Genomic DNA, 16,361 nt, shown 5'->3' with positions numbered 1-16,361 from the left:
ATTGCCTTATCCTTCCTCTTTAATCCACAAGTATGACAGATGCCTAAAGAATATTATACCAAACTATAAAACGAGTTGCAGAATAGATGTAAAAACTATATAATACACTACAATATCCTGTAAATGATATCCTTATAAACGGTGCTTCATCATGAAATCAGTTCCATGACCTTTACAAAAGCACTTGGTCTCGTACCTTTATATTCTCATGGAACTTCTTGGTGACTTGTAATAACCTTCTGTTTAACAATAGGGGGTACTTTATTCACTATATATTCTTCTTAAACTGCTCAGGGATTGCCAGACTTATTTTCAAACCCCCTTTTGAATCCCACAACTTTATCCATTTTATTACACAATAAGCTCCATGATTGCTCTGTATGCTGAAAGAAAAATAAATACAGTATAATCCCTTCTTATTAACAGGATAGGCTTTTCTTGTAAAAAAAAAAAAAGGGTCCCTTCTCTGCACGTTTCACATACACATGAATGAAGGCTTCAATATCAGTGTTGGTATCTGCCATGCCTAATCTTTAGGGATGTCTGAACCAAGGGGGGCAAAGGCTCATGATACCAGTTCTTTTGTCCGACTGGCACTGTAAATAAGAAATACAATGGCCATGAGTGGCTCATTTGGCCGAGTCACGCGTAGGGCCAGGGGCTTTGGCCAGTGATTGGATCATACGCTGGAGGTCTATGGACGCCCAATGGAAGAGACCTGCTTAATTGATAAGCCCAATTTTCAGCCAGAGATCAGTTGGGCAGACCTGTTAGTGGCCCCTATACACAGGCCAATTAGCTGCTGACTCAGTCTGGAGGGACCTCCCTAAAGTCTGTCATTTCTTGTTTTTTGGGCTTTTGTTTCCGTTTATTCTTCTTCTCCTGGAAAAACAGTTCTTCTATGAGACCCACTTCATGATGGATGACACAGTGCTCCACTCTCAGCAGGAAGGCAAACAAGCACACCATGAAGTGGTAGCTCCTCGGGAAGTTGGATTCTTCATAAAGCTCGGAGTGCTGGCATATCCTACGGGAAAGAGAAATGTTCCCCATGAGATGAGTGCACCCTATGTGCTTATATATATTATATAATATCACCCACAGATATCCCATGCAGGAACAAATTAGGAGGGCTACATGCTCTGCAGAAAGTCCGTAAATGCATCTATGAAAGGGGAACCCTGGCACCCGAGCCCCACACAACACAGAAACCCCCATCTACCTATCACTGTAGTCTAGTCATTCGAAAAGTATGAATAAATACCATTTTCATATGCTGAAATCCAGCTGCAAAACTGTTCTCTTTCTGCATCATTTGAAATCCTGGCAGGGGAGGAGGGACTAAAACACTGATGTTACAAATTGTAACAACTTCTCCAAAGCTTACAGACAGCATGCAGGAACTACATAACCCACAATGCACTGCACTATGATGTTCCTTTCCTTATTGACATCACGTGTGCAGGGAATTGTGGGATTTGGAGGAGCCAGATCAGCAGGGGAACAGGGGGTGGGGCTTAGGATACTGTTTCAAAGCATATTATTACATTAGAAATCATGAAAAGGCTGCATATCAACAGACATACAATTGAACTGATCGTATAATCCATGAATACTTCTGTATATGCACATCAATCACCCCCATAGCAACATCTCTGTAGCCAAACAAACGTATAACTGGGCCCTTATAGGCCTCACACCAACAGCGCACAAGGCAAAAGCACCGGGAAAATGGGTTTTCTTTCCAGTAGATTTGCAGGAAACGCAGCCCTAAAGGCTAATGTGTGATGGTGGCTGAATGAACAGAATAAATGCAGATGGGAACATAATAAAATGCTTTTCAGATTATTTTCTATTATACAGAACTAATGGAAGATAGTTTTGCTCCTTGCTCCCCCCGTAAGCCGGGTCTCTATCTGCGGGCAGTATAAACGCACCTCCCCAGCCCCCCAGTCCCTCAGCTGCAGTGTTTGTGGCTCTGAGAGAAGGAGCTGTAGAAAGGTAAGTTGCTTTAGTAGCTCCTCCCACCCAAGCAGGGATTATGGGTACAGAACCGAGCAGGGAATTTCCACTGTAAAGAGTTCCTTACATATTTCATAGCATTTCTGCAGGGAAATGTTGTTTTGCTATAGATTCCTGCTGTTTCCACCAACAGCCAGTGGCGATGAGCAGCTCAGATGTGGCCCCGTTACACTTGCTCTAGAATTCAGGGTGCCTTGGGTACAATCAGGGTACAGACCATGTGACTGTCACCTTCCCAACCAGACAAAAAGAGCCCCTCTGCACTCAGCCGTTATCAATATATACAGGACATTAAGACATTCTGTGCATTAAGCTACCAAGCAATGCAACACAGGGATTGTTTGTCCATATATTGCAATATATTCAAGCTGGCCAACTATGTCACAGTCACCCCCGGTCTGGCCTACACTCACTCACCCCCGGTCTGGCCTGTCCTACACTCACTCACCCCCGGTCTGGCCTGTCCTACACTCACTCACCCCCGGTCTGGCCTGTCCTACACTCACTCACCCCCGGTCTGGCCTGTCCTACACTCACTCACCCCCGGTCTGGCCTGTCCTACACTCACTCACCCCCGGTCTGGCCTGTCCTACACTCACTCACCCCCGGTCTGGCCTTTCCTACACTCACTCACCCCCGGTCTGGCCTGTCCTACACTCACTCACCCCCGGTCTGGCCTGTCCTACACTCACTCACCCCCGGTCTGGCCTGTCCTACACTCACTCACCCCCGGTCTGGCCTGTCCTACACTCACCCCCGGTCTGGCCTGTCCTACACTCACTCACCCCCGGTCTGGCCTTTCCTACACTCACTCACCCCCGGTCTGGCCTGTCCTACACTCACTCACCCCCGGTCTGGCCTGTCCTACACTCACTCACCCCCGGTCTGGCCTGTCCTACACTCACTCACCCCCGGTCTGGCCAGTCCTACACTCACTCACCCCCGGTCTGGCCTGTCCTACACTCACTCACCCACGGTCTGGCCTGTCCCACACTCACTCACCCCCGGTCTGGCCTGTCCCACACTCACTCACCCCCGGTCTGGCCTGTCCTACACTCACTCACCCCCGGTCTGGCCTGTCCCACACTCACTCACCCCCGGTCTGGCCTGTCCTACACTCACTCACCCCCGGTCTGGCCTGTCCTACACTCACTCACCCCCGGTCTGGCCTGTCCTACACTCACCCACCCCCGGTCTGGCATGTCCTACACTCACTCACCCCAGGTCTGGCCAGTCCTACACTCACTCACCCCCGGTCTGGCCAGTCCTACACTCACTCACCCCCGGTCTGGCCTGTCCTACACTCACTCACCCCAGGTCTGGCCAGTCCTACACTCACTCACCCCCGGTCTGGCCTGTCCTACACTCACTCACCCCCGGTCTGGCCAGTCCTACACTCACTCACCCCCGGTCTGGCCTGTCCTACACTCACTCACCCCCAGTCTGGCCAGTCCTACACTGACTTTTGCGATTAATTATTCCACTGCTTCAATATACGTTTAGCAAAGGGACTAAGTTTTACCTGCAATGAGGTTGTGACCACAAAATACATACAGACAACAACAAGAGCCCCTCTGCACTCACCCATTATCTATCTATATATATATATACATTCTGTCACCGTCCCAACCAAACGCACATAGAACGAGCGGCCTTCAGCATACATTTTGGAAGCATGTTTTTATGCAGAATCCACACTGTAACTGTACAATGGAACTTATTTATACACTTGTTAGTTGCTCAACCAAACATTCCTTGAGGCTGTAAGCAACAATCGCGGGGCTCATTTATCAACACTGGACAAATTTGCCCATGGGCAGTAACCCATAGCAACAAATCAGTGTTTAGTTTTTTTGTAACCAATTGCATGTAGAACAATGAAGGGAAAAATTTAGTTGGTTGCCATGGGTCACTGCCCATGGGGGCAAATTTGCCCAGTGTACTGACCAACTCAGTCCTTCCAACAGTTTATTGGCCTGTGTATGGGGCTCACAGATGAACCTGCCAGATATCAATAGGGAAGGTTTGATTGTGCTATCCAACGAGGACTACATTGGCATATTCACGTGCTCCTCATCCAACAGGACTTGGCCCCTGTTATGGCAACCCAGGCACGAGGTCAGTAACTCCCATACAGCTCCAACATGACATGGGGGTATTTTATTTGTAACGTATTCACTGTGTGGCATCACTTCATGTAGGGCCCAGGCAGTTGCCACTATTTGTATCCACATAAACATGGCTCTTATGCCATTGGGCTATTTGTATTCCTGTGTTCAACGCACATTCCTCCCTTCTTTCTTCTTTAATGAGGAACTGTGCCGGAGATTACAGTGTAAATAATATGTATAACCTAACGGCATATGTACTCACTATTAAACACAAGATGATAATTGCTTAAAACTGAAGTAATGAGCAGCTTGGGCTTCATGCCAACCTATAATGGGCAACTGCTTGGCTTCTGGCACCCTGACAACTGGAAAAGAGAGCGCTAGCCGACATGTACATCACCCATATGAACAGCAGGACCTATTCGCTGGGGCAAGGGCTAGTATAAAGGGGCGGATACATTAGGAGAGAGTTATAGTTCAGCAGCATGCAGATGGTGATGGGACACTAATGGAAGCTGCCACTTACAGTCTCTTCTTGCTGTTATAAGGTGGTTTCTTTGATCTGAGAGCATCTGATAGAGGTGGAGACTGGGCAACGTGTTAAAGGGGAACTGCACCCAAACACAACTAAAGCTTTTTGAAAACGAAACATAATTTCAAGCAACATTGCAATATACCAATTAAAAACATGCAGCCTTTTCAGGATTTTAATGTAATAATATGGTCTGGAACCGTTCCCCAAGCCCCGCCCCCTGTTCCCCTGCTGATCTGGCTGACTACTCTACAGTAGTCACCTGCCCTCAGCCTGCAGCCTCCCAATCCCACAATTCCCTGCTCAATAAGGAAAGGAACATCACAGTGCAATGCATTGTGGGTTATGTAGTTCCTGCATGCTGTCTGTGAGCTGTGGAGAAGTTGTTACAATTAGTAACATTAATGTTTTAGTCCCTCCTCCCCTGCCAGGATTTCAAATGATGCAGAAAGAGAAGAACTGTTCTGCAGTTGGATTCCAGCATATAAAATTATATTTATTCATACTTTTTGAAGGAACAGATTACAGTGATAGGTATATTAGGGGTTTCTGTGTTGTGTGGGGCTCTGTAACATATTTTGGTTCGGAAGCCAGAGTTCCCCTTTAATAGATAAGCCCCTATAAGCAAAATAACAGATATCACAATAGATATGGCGCTACAGGGGACAACATCTGAGCCATGGGTTTCTGCCCCCCTAATGCTATACAGCACAACAAATAGACCTTATATTTATCCAGATTTAAACGCCCCTTTAAGACTGTAACTATCTTTTTATTCATATTCATATTCCAGTTTCTTGTTCAAACCTGGAGAGTTTCAGCTGGAGAGCTGCTCGACAAAAATCTAAATAATTACAAAAACACTGAAAATAAAGAATGGAGACCAACTGCAAATTGTCTCAGGATATAAAGTTCTACATCATACTAAAAGTTAATTTTAAGCTGAACTATCCCCTTAAGGTCACACAACTGGAAACTGCTTTCAACCACTATAAGCTGGGGGGGGTGGGATTCCAATGCGGCGCTGGCTGGATGGTGGGCCCTTGATTGGTTACCCTTTGGGTACCCCATTCCATCTCTGGCTAAGAGCTCTGTAGTGAATCCTCTGCCTCTCCTGAGTGTTGGAGATTTGCCGTACAGTAAGTAAATGCAGTTCATTAGCTAGAGAAGCATTCAGCCCCTCTTAATAAGCCCCCTATTTGCAAATCGGCTTCTGTATCCCTTTATACTGGTAGTTGCACACCTATCTAAGTGTCTCCTAAATAGCAGGGGGCACGGCTGCCGGCGACAGGAGGGGGACGCAGGAAGAATGGGGCTTGGTGCGAGCCCTCCTCTCCCGAGCACTGGAAGGTATGTGTTCATGCAGAAGAATGCACCTGCGGAACAAAGCGCCTGTAACACAACACTGTGTTTACATTTGTCCAACCACCAGTGTCACGGTAAATATGTAATGGTATACAAATGAATACGGTCCAAGGAGAAAAAAACAGAAGCTTATAACTGTACTAGAGAACAAAGCGCACTTAGTGTGTGCAGTTAAAGGGAAAATAGACCTATTCTGTGAGCAGGCTCCACTCTCATGTACCCTGCCCTGAACAAACAGCGGCCGGTGTCACACCATGACAAGCAGTGGCGACATACGGAATTATCCCCTATTGCTATTTATTGAGTATGTCTGTACATACAAACACACAATGTATTGTACAACAGGCAATTTAGTTGCACGATATGATGGTGAAATACAAAATGATACGTTTGAAGCTGGTGTTTGGGAAATAATGTCAATTCCATTGGGCAACAGGTTTAAAAGGCAGAGCAGATACATTAAAGAAATAAGATAGCACACCATGGTTATTTCACCAATATGGACAATTCTTGGCACAATAAGTTTTGAGCATGGCGGCGCTGAAACGCTCAAAGCCTTTCAGGGGATTTGTGCCGCACATTAGCAAGTGTAAAAGTACCCTGCGCCTCGCTCGTCTTTATCTTGTAAAATGATCACTTGGAAGAACCGAACTTGTTGCCAGTTTCCCCCAGAAGGGCAAGAAGTGGTGCTCTAGATGCCTGGCGACACTGGAGACTACGGCCTCCAACCCCTGCTATAAAAATATAGAAAATTACTGCTGTAACTATAGAGGAAGCAGAGCTAGGGTCCCGGGGGGGGGGGGGGGGCTGGACCAAGGTGGCAGACAGGGAGATTAGTCGCCCCACAACAAATCTTCGTTGCCGCCAGTGACTAATCTCCCGCAATGCCAAGAATGTATATCGCCGGTGGGATGGTATACGCGTCGCTACGATGTCCCACAGTCGCCCAAAGTTTCCTCTCAAGGCAACAGAAATTGCAGCGGCACGTATGCCATCCCACCGGCGATTTACATTCAGCAACGAAGTTCCCCCTCCCCAGCCACTCTCCTATCTGAGTGGTTAGAAAGCAGCGCACACGGGTGGGGGGAGCCAGGAGGGGTTGGTGAATGTTGGTTAGTGGCTCGCTGATTAGGCTGCGGAGGATAACACAGTTGTGGGTCGGGTTGCAGGTCAAAGCCAGTAAAACTGCAGGTAGCAGGTCTGGGTTGCGGGTCTGGGTCTCAAAAATTGGTTCTGCCAGAACTCTACATTAAAGTTCACTTAGACTGAATATTTAAACTATGGCTGATGCTATGATGATTAAATATTCATGCAACCTTGTTATAAGCTACGGGGGGGGGGGGGGCAGACAAATGTTGGGCCTTGAATGGCGATTTGACACAAAAAATGTGCCAAACCAAAATTTGAGAAAGGGCCCCGCACAACAGAGAAACCCCTAATATTCCTATTAATGCAATCTGTTCCTTCAAAATGTATGAATAAATACCATTTTTATATGCTAAAATCCAGCTGCAAAACAGTTCTTCTCTTTCTGCATCATCTGAAATCCTGGCAGGGGAGGAGGGACTAAAACACTGATGTTACAAATTGTAACAACTTCTCCACAGCTTACAGACAGCATGCAGGAACTACATAACCCACAATGCATTGCACTGTCATGTTCCTTTCCTTATTGACATCACCATATGCAGGGAATTGTGGGATTGGGAGGATGCCGGCTGAAGGCAGGCTGAGGGCAGGTGACTGTTACATTTTATTTGAGTCTTAATTGATGTATATTGCAAACTTGCTTGAAATTATATTTACTTTTCAAAAAGCTGTTTTTGAGTTGTATTTGGGTGGATTTCCCCTTTAAACAGAAGCACAATTGAACAGTTTGTATAATCCACGAATACTTCTGTATATGCACATCAATCACCCCCATAGCAACATCTCTGTAGCCAAACAAACGTATAACTGGGCCCTTTTATTATAGAAAACTGCAGCCAAAGATGACTGCACGTGATATACATAATTATATATATTTATTCATGTCCTGAATAGTGCATACACCACAAAATAATCCATTGCTTGGTTGTTAACAAAGTATAGGATAAAAATAACAATAATATATAAATAATTTATATTTTATTTTGTTGGGCTATCAAATATATTTTCCTTTTTTTCAAGCCTTGTTGAGTGCTGCACTATTTAAGATGGATAGATAGATAGATAGATAGATGGATAGATAATAGATAGATAGATAGATGATAGATAGATGATAGATAGATAGATAGATAGATAGATAGATAGATAGATGATAGATAGATAGATAGATAGATAGATAGATAGATAGATAGATGATAGATAGATGATAGATAGATGATAGATAGATAGATAGATAGATGATAGATAGATAGATAGATAGATGATAGATAGATGATAGATGGATAGATAGATAGATGATAGATAGATAATAGATAGATGATAGATAATAGATAGATGATAGATAGATAATAGATAGATGATAGATATATGATAGATGGATAGATAGATAAATAGATAGATAGATAGATGATAGATAGATAGATATATGATAGATAGATGATAGATAGATGATAGATAGATGATAGATAGATAGATAGATAGATAGATGATAGATAGATGATAGATGGATAGATAGATAGATGATAGATAGATAATAGATAGATGATAGATAATAGATAGATGATAGATAGATAATAGATAGATGATAGATAGATGATAGATGGATAGATAGATAAATAGATAGATAGATAGATGATAGATAGATAGATGATAGATAGATGATAGATAGATGATAGATGGATAGATAGATAGATAGATAGATAGATGATAGATGGATAGATAGATAGATGATAGATAGATGATAGACAGACAGACACATAGACAGATTTAGTAAGTAAATATCTGGTATCTTTGTATATTTTACTTTTCTTCAGTTTACTTTTACTAATTTCTGATTCCACATAAAATCTATTTGGATTTAAGAAACCGTGCCATTTGCCCGAATCCTCGCTGATCCCACTGCACCTTGCAAAGGGCTTACCTGGAATCCCTAACGGACTGGGCGTGGAAGGGGTGCAGAGGGACAGGAAACCCAAACAAAGACTTAAACACAACATCTTTTGTTAGTGGGGAAAAAGGAAGCTCTGTGTATAAATTTTAATCATAACTGACACGCCGAGGGAAGCAAATCTGGGATAGTGGCCCTCTTACATTGCCCGTGTTTACATTGGCTACACTGGCAGCGTTGGAACCCGCGTGAGTTGGGAGTAGCGGTGGGTCTAGCCTATAGGGAAGGAAATAAATCTGCAGCGTTTCATTGACTTGAGCCTTTTGTGAGTGTGGAGAGGCGGCCATTGTTTGGCACGATTTAATACCTTAATTCAGCCGATTTCTTAGAGACTGGCTTATAATGTAATGTAAACCATTAAGAGGAGTATTGCTTCTATACAAACGCCCCTGAAAAAAAATACAGGCGCTTGGGAGTTCTTGATATCACTAGACATATCCAGTGTCTCCCCCCCTTAGAGGCCAACTTCCTGGAATATAAAATCTATGTCATATTCTTAAAGGAACAATAGGGTGGGGGAGGTAAGGAATGCATAGTAGCAACGCTGCTTTCTCACTACCTGTCTGAAAAAACTGTTTTGCACTCAAGTCTCAGTTACTCAGTTACTATGGCACAGTGTGGGCAAAATAGAATTAAACAAGGAGCTCTTCCCCATTATTCACTTAGCATAACAGATACAGCCCGAGGTGCACAGACAATATACCCCCAACAGGGATGCCCAGGGCATCTGTAAGGGACGCGGCAGACGGGGAGATTAATTGCCGCGCAACAAATCTCCCTTGTCACAGGCAACTAATTTCCCCGCAATGCCATCCCACCGGCTAGAATGTAAATCGTCCCACCGGCGATTTACATTCTAGCCGCTGGGATGGCATTTCGGGGAGATTAGTCGCCCACAACAAGGGAGATTTGTCACGGGCAACTAACCTCCCCTTCTGTCACGGCCCTAAAACTTAGCCCCTAATTGCACCACATACAGTATCATGCTTATTTCCCCACACGCCTTTAGCCATAAAGACCAAGACATGCAAAAAAATCACAGCAGAAAATGTATACAGGTATGGGATCCATTATCCAGAAAGTTCAAAATTACGGAAAGGCCATCTCTTATAGACTCCATTATAAGCAAATAATTCTAATTTTTAAAATATAAAAATGTCCTTTTTAGTAACTTTTACTTGATCCCAACTAAGATATACAATTAATCCTTATTGAAAGCAAAACAATCCTATTGGGTTTATTTAATGTTTAAATGATTTTTCAGTAGACTTAAGGTATGGAGATCCAAATTATGGGAAGACCCCTTATCTGGAAAACCCCAGGTCCCGAGCATTCTGGATATCAGGTCCCACACCTGTAATGATCTGTATGGTAATCCCAGGCATGCCAGTTAGATCACAGCAGAATACAAGTCAAAGTCAAACCACTGCAGTAACCCCACATATTAGTAAGGTCACTGCAGAAAATGGTTATTGATCACTGCATTAACCCCTGATCAGATCAGTGCAGAAAATGGGTTAAAAGCACTGTCTCGCCCATCCTTACATGCAGAGTACCAGCAACTTTTCTTTTCAAACCCCCATTCATTGCTGGTTTCCCTCTTTCAATGCTCTCAGCCGCACCTTGACATTAAGCAGACCCTGACCCAAAAAGCCAAGGCACTGGGTTCTCCTAGTACATAGAGGGTGGATTAGGGCAGGCCTGGCTATATTGTGTCCCTCCAGCTGCTGTTGGGCACCCAATGCCACAATCATGGGAAGCCGTATGAAGGGCTGCAGGCCGACCGGCCTTGGATTGCCACACCTGTTGATTCTCTTGTTCAGGGGGATGTTTCCAATTATTTGTATGGTTTGTGGTGTAAACAACTCCTGTAATATTTTGCAAATAACCAGTTTGCTTTTAAGTCGGTTTCTCCTAATTATTATTTTAACAGTTTTTATCTGAACGGGGGCAAAATGAGATTTTTTTTTATCTTTAATATCTTGAATTAGTACATGCTCTGAACTATTGCGCTCACTAAAAAGTATTTCATAACTGTCATTACATGAAACAGAGCCCTCTCTTAGTTCAAGGCAAAGTTCTTAGAATATTTAGTAGAACTTTAGAACCTGCTGACTAGCCATTCGCTTACAGTTATAACCATCCCAGCCTTGGGTTACTGTGTATTTTTCACCAAGTGCACCATATTTTTTGGAACTTCAAATGATACTCTCGGATATACAACCCGACCAGAACACAGAGAATCCCATTGTTTACCTGTTAATTAGCTACAGCCCCAAACCGGAGGCTCTACAGTTGTCACGGACCTCCAAATCCTACATTCCAGCTGTTGCTGAAGCCTACATGCAATTTACTAATCAGCAGCTATTACTGATCAACAAAACCAGATATTAAACATGAAGACCGTAAGCTGATTTTGCCCTACGAACCCAGGGTACTGCTCTCCAGTTACTAACCTCCAAAGCTCATCCTGACAATCTTCGATAAGAACAAACCCAACACAAGGACCTCTACCTGCTACTGACCTACCAATCCAAACTAAGTAGCTGCTATTTCCACTGGCTGAAAAAACACAACCTGGGGATTTTCAGCTGCTACTGAACTAGAAAAATACCCTGATGATTCCCAACAAGCAACCTACAAGCTCTATCTTAAGATCTCCACCTGTTATTTACCTACAAACCAAATCTAAAGATCTATAGCCGCCCCCGACTGTGTATGAGCTACAGATCCAACCTGCTATAATTTACTTCCAAACGTAACACCTTCACACCTTCCAAACCCAGCCCCAGAATCTGGCAAAAATCTACAAAACTAAGCTGAACATTTCCAGTTGAAGACCAAATGCCACGACAGTATATACAGAAGCCACTGACCTGAAGCCGTTATTGAACAATGGATTCAATCTAAAGGTCACACTGTTTATAAACTAAAGGAATTCACCACCACAAAATGTATTGTTTTCAAATAGTAGACCACAAATTTGACTTTTTTCATCGGTTTCATTGCTATTCTATGTTGAGCTGCTCTGCCTATCATACTGACATGGAAGAGCTGGTTAAGGTGCAAATGATTCCTTAAAGACTAAGAAAATCTTACCTGGTTTTACATTTCCTCAGTGAGTTCAACCAATAATGTGTGTTTATTGGTGTAGGTGGTTTCTTGCCTTGGTGCAGAACGGCCTGCAGGCTGTGTCCATGAAAAGAAATCGTGTCTGTGTTTTGCTCTTCCCATTTAAACAAGAAACTTGATGGGCCTTGCTTGCCGGTGTTAGGTGCAGCTCCCGCCAGCTTGCTAAACTGCCTCTGCAGGTTCTCTGACATCTCTGTGCGGAGAGAAACAAAAGGCATCATTCATACAAGTGCGCACTGAGCTGGTAATTACAGGTAACTGTCACCTGTCCGCAGCTAAATTCTGTTATCTTTATGTAACGGCGGCAATTCATTATCGTCTTTAGATGTGAAAATCACACTGTAAAACAATGGGACTCTAACACCGGTGATTAAATTCATATTAGTCATCAAAACAACACATAATAAATAATAAGTACCTCTTTCTTTTATCTTTTATTAAGATAATGTTAAAGGAACAGCAACATCAAAACCATAAACGTGTTTTGAAGTAATTAAAATATAATGTACCGTTGCCCTGCACTGGTAAAACTGATCTGTTTGCTTCAGAAACACTACAATTGTGTATATAAATAAACTGCTGTGTATCAATGGGGGCAATTGAAATAGGGCTAAACTACAATAACTACTTAGTTGTTATAAATCTTTATGCTTTTAGCTTAAGAAGGCTGAAGGTAAAAAAGAATGGGCCACAACTGTGCGTGAAGAAAAAACCAACCGCCATGACAATAAAGAAAACTATAATGATTAATGTTGTGCATAATTAAATGGATGCTTTACCTGAAATTAATTTACTATGATTTGGACAATGGTATCCTATTTGAAATTGGTCTTATTTGTATTTATGTATTTATTTGTATTTCAACTTTATATTCTGTGGCTCTCCAGCTTGGAATTTTAAAAGCCATATGGTTCTAGGGTCCCATTTACCACAGCAAACGGGCAGAGGCATGGAAATCAGAATAGAAGCTGGATATGAAAATACCTCTATAAAAAGAGAAGGAATAAAAAGCAACAATACAAGTGTATTCATAGAGCATCAGTTTCATGGCTACCAGGGTCGGTGACCCCACCAACCAGTAAGAAGCCACCTCAAAGTTCCACACAGTGCAATATAGGCACCCAAAAGCCTGATCCTACGGCGGCAGCTGTAGGTGGAAAGCCCCTGGATGCCTGTATATAAAATAAAAACATACTTGTGGCTAAATCGAGTGAAAGAGCTTGCTAAAGAGCTACCATGAGAAAGGTCACTGGCTGTGCACTAGGTAAACAGAACACATGCACACACACATATATATATAATACAGTATACAAAAATAAAACAGGTATACTCACGTTTCCTCTTCTGAAGCAAAGATTTAGTAGTTTGGGAGTAATACAATGGACAATCACTTTTCCACATGAACCTGATGTTAAAAAGCAGAAAACAAATCAGCATGCATAAAAAAAAACATTTTATTTTGTTAGGTCTCCTACCGGGACAATGTAACAAATACTGTACTCCTATGTACTGCCTCTGCGGCCCATATACAGTATACTGCCAGGTTAGGTTGTTTGACAAAGCGTATCAATAAAATAATTACTATTTTAATAACCAGACACTCTCTTTATAATGCCCGTGTTGGCCACAGCAAGAGCACCTAATCTGCGTAGTTGCAATGGGCACGATTCCTCTTGGCAACGTGCTCCTACCAAGTACTAATAGTGGCATCTCATAGCCACAGTATTGTCTGTGCCATTCATGACTGCTATTTGCAGTAGCCTTGTAGCAGGAGCCCAGAAGCAGCTTTTAGTTCTGCAGAGCAGAAAGGGAAATTGTTTTCCTTTTTACTCTTCCTCTACTATAATTTTGAATATATTGAATTTGGTTCATTTTGGGGGACAAAACCCCCATGATAGGAGCGCATAGGTATGGGACCTATAATCCAAAATGCTTGGGACCTGGGGTTTCCCGGATAAGGGGTTATTCCGTAATTTGGATCAACATACAATTTAAGCATTAATTAAACCCAATAGGACTGTTTCCCCTTCAATAAGGATGAATGATATCTTAGTTGGGATCAAGTACAGGTACTGTTTTATTATTACAGAGAAAAGGGAATCATTTAACCATGAAATAAACCCAATAGGGCTGTTCTGCCCCCAATAAGGGGTAATTATATCTTAGTTGGGATCAAGTACAGGTACTGTTTTATTATTACAGAGAAAAGGGAATCATTTAACCATTAAATAAACCCAATAGGACTGTTCTGCCCCCAATAAGGGGTAATTATATCTGAGTTGGGATCAAGTACAGGTACTGTTTTATTATTACAGAGAAAAGGGAATCATTTAACCATTAAATAAACCCAATAGGGCTGTTCTGCCCCCAATAAGGGGTAATTATATCTGAGTTGGGATCAAGTACAGGTACTGTTTTATTATTACAGAGAAAAGGGAATCATTTAACCATTAAATAAACCCAATAGGACTGTTCTGCCCCCAATAAGGGGTAATTATATCTTAGTTGGGATCAAGTACAGGTACTGTTTTATTATTACAGAGAAAAAGGAATAATTTAACCATGAAATAAACCCAATAGGGCTGTTCTGCCCCCAATAAGGAGTAATTATATCTTAGTTGGGATCAAGTACAGGTACTGTTTTATTATTACAGAGAAAAGGGAATCATTTATCCATGAAATAAACCCAATAGGGCTGTTCTGCCCCCAATAAGGGGTAATTATATCTTAGTTGGGATCAAGTACAAGGTACTGTTTTATTATTACAGAGAAAAAGGAAATCTTTTTAAAAAATTAGACTTATTTGCTTATAATGGGGTCTATGGGAGATGGCCTTTCCCTAATTCGAAACTTTCTGGATAACGGATCACATAACTGTATAATCCATCTGAGGGTTAAAACAAAACATGCCAGAATACTGTAGATTTCCAGGAGATAGCCATATTACTGACAGCTAATTAAGCTAAAGGTTACTGGGTACCTGAAAACTCTAGGAGTGCACCTAATGGGTTAATAAATATACCGACTTCAGAGAAAGACAGAACACATTTCACCAGGGCACCTTTCCCCCAGGATTGAATATAAAACTTAACTGATAATTAATATGGGGACCAAGAATTTGAAGTGTTACAGTATTTTTAAGCTCAGTAATAAAAGTAAAGTTTTATCTTCAATCCTGGGGGCAAGGTGCCTTGGTGAAATGTGTTCTGCCTTTCTCTGTATTCAGTACATTACTGACAGCATCACACATTCCCAGATTCAGAAGTATGGTATTTCTATTACAAAGTATTCTTTATAGTAATTATTGCAATCTGATCTGTGACTTTTAATATGGCACAAAAGGAATAGCAGTTATGTGAAACACAGAGAAATGTTCTATTTCAAAAGGGGGGATTTTAGCAAACACAGCACTCTCCTCGCCACCTGTTATGTGTCATAAAGAAGTCTATTATATTTTTTTTGTATTGCAGTACTTCAAACATAGCTTTATTTTACATAAAGAGTCCAAAAGGACCCCAGGGGCTATGTTTTATGCTGCTTTGTGTTGCCAGATGACAGAGCTCTCTTTAGGGGTACATATAGGGATGACTGACCTGGGCCCAGCAGGACAAAGGTAGGAAGAGAAAAATGGTGGAGCAAGATAGCGACAATAATGTTTGTATTAGAGTTGCCCAATCCACAGTCCTTTAGCTGTACCAAGGTTAGGTTAGACAGCCCTACTTTATACAAATAATGGGGACCCACAGATGAGTTTTCAGGAGCAACATGTTGCTCCCCAACCCTTTGGATGTTGATCCCAGTGGCCTCAAAGCAGGTGCTTATTTTTGAATTTAACATGGAATAAAGACCATGTGTATTGCCAAACAGAGCCTCCTTTAGCCTTCCAAACATCTATCACAGCCCTTATAGGACCCCATTAAGAAATGTTTTAATGCTTGTGTTGCTCCCCAACTTTTTTTATATTTAAATGTCGCTTATGGGTTAAACAAGCTTGGGGACTCCTGCTCTACACATCCTAAATATTTGGCCAAGGAAAGAGCACTCTGGCGTGCAGTTGTACTGTTTCCCTCCACACATAAGAGTTCATGAATGTATGCAGGTAAAG

The 16,361-nt window shown here is 42.4% G+C and overlaps 1 protein-coding gene across 1 annotated transcript in view; it reads right to left on the bottom strand.

Moving 5' to 3' along the window:
- Positions 1-255: 255 nt before the first annotated feature.
- taf1b (TATA-box binding protein associated factor, RNA polymerase I, B) overlaps positions 256-16,361 on the bottom strand; it is a 52,966-nt gene continuing 36,860 nt past the window's right edge. Inside the window, exons 13-15 of the mRNA XM_002938888.5 lie at positions 13,591-13,661; positions 12,224-12,449; positions 256-1,027 (exon numbers count right to left, since the gene is read on the bottom strand). Of these exons, the coding sequence (XP_002938934.1) occupies positions 808-1,027; positions 12,224-12,449; positions 13,591-13,661 (517 nt within the window). The 3' untranslated portion in view covers positions 256-807. The remainder of the gene's footprint in view (positions 1,028-12,223; positions 12,450-13,590; positions 13,662-16,361) is intronic.

The sequence above is a fragment of the Xenopus tropicalis genome, chromosome 5 (assembly GCF_000004195.4).
Source record: "Xenopus tropicalis strain Nigerian chromosome 5, UCB_Xtro_10.0, whole genome shotgun sequence".
Classification (NCBI taxonomy): domain Eukaryota; kingdom Metazoa; phylum Chordata; class Amphibia; order Anura; family Pipidae; genus Xenopus; species Xenopus tropicalis.
Note: the sequence above shows the minus strand (reverse complement) of the source record. Positions and strands in the feature narration are given on the sequence as shown.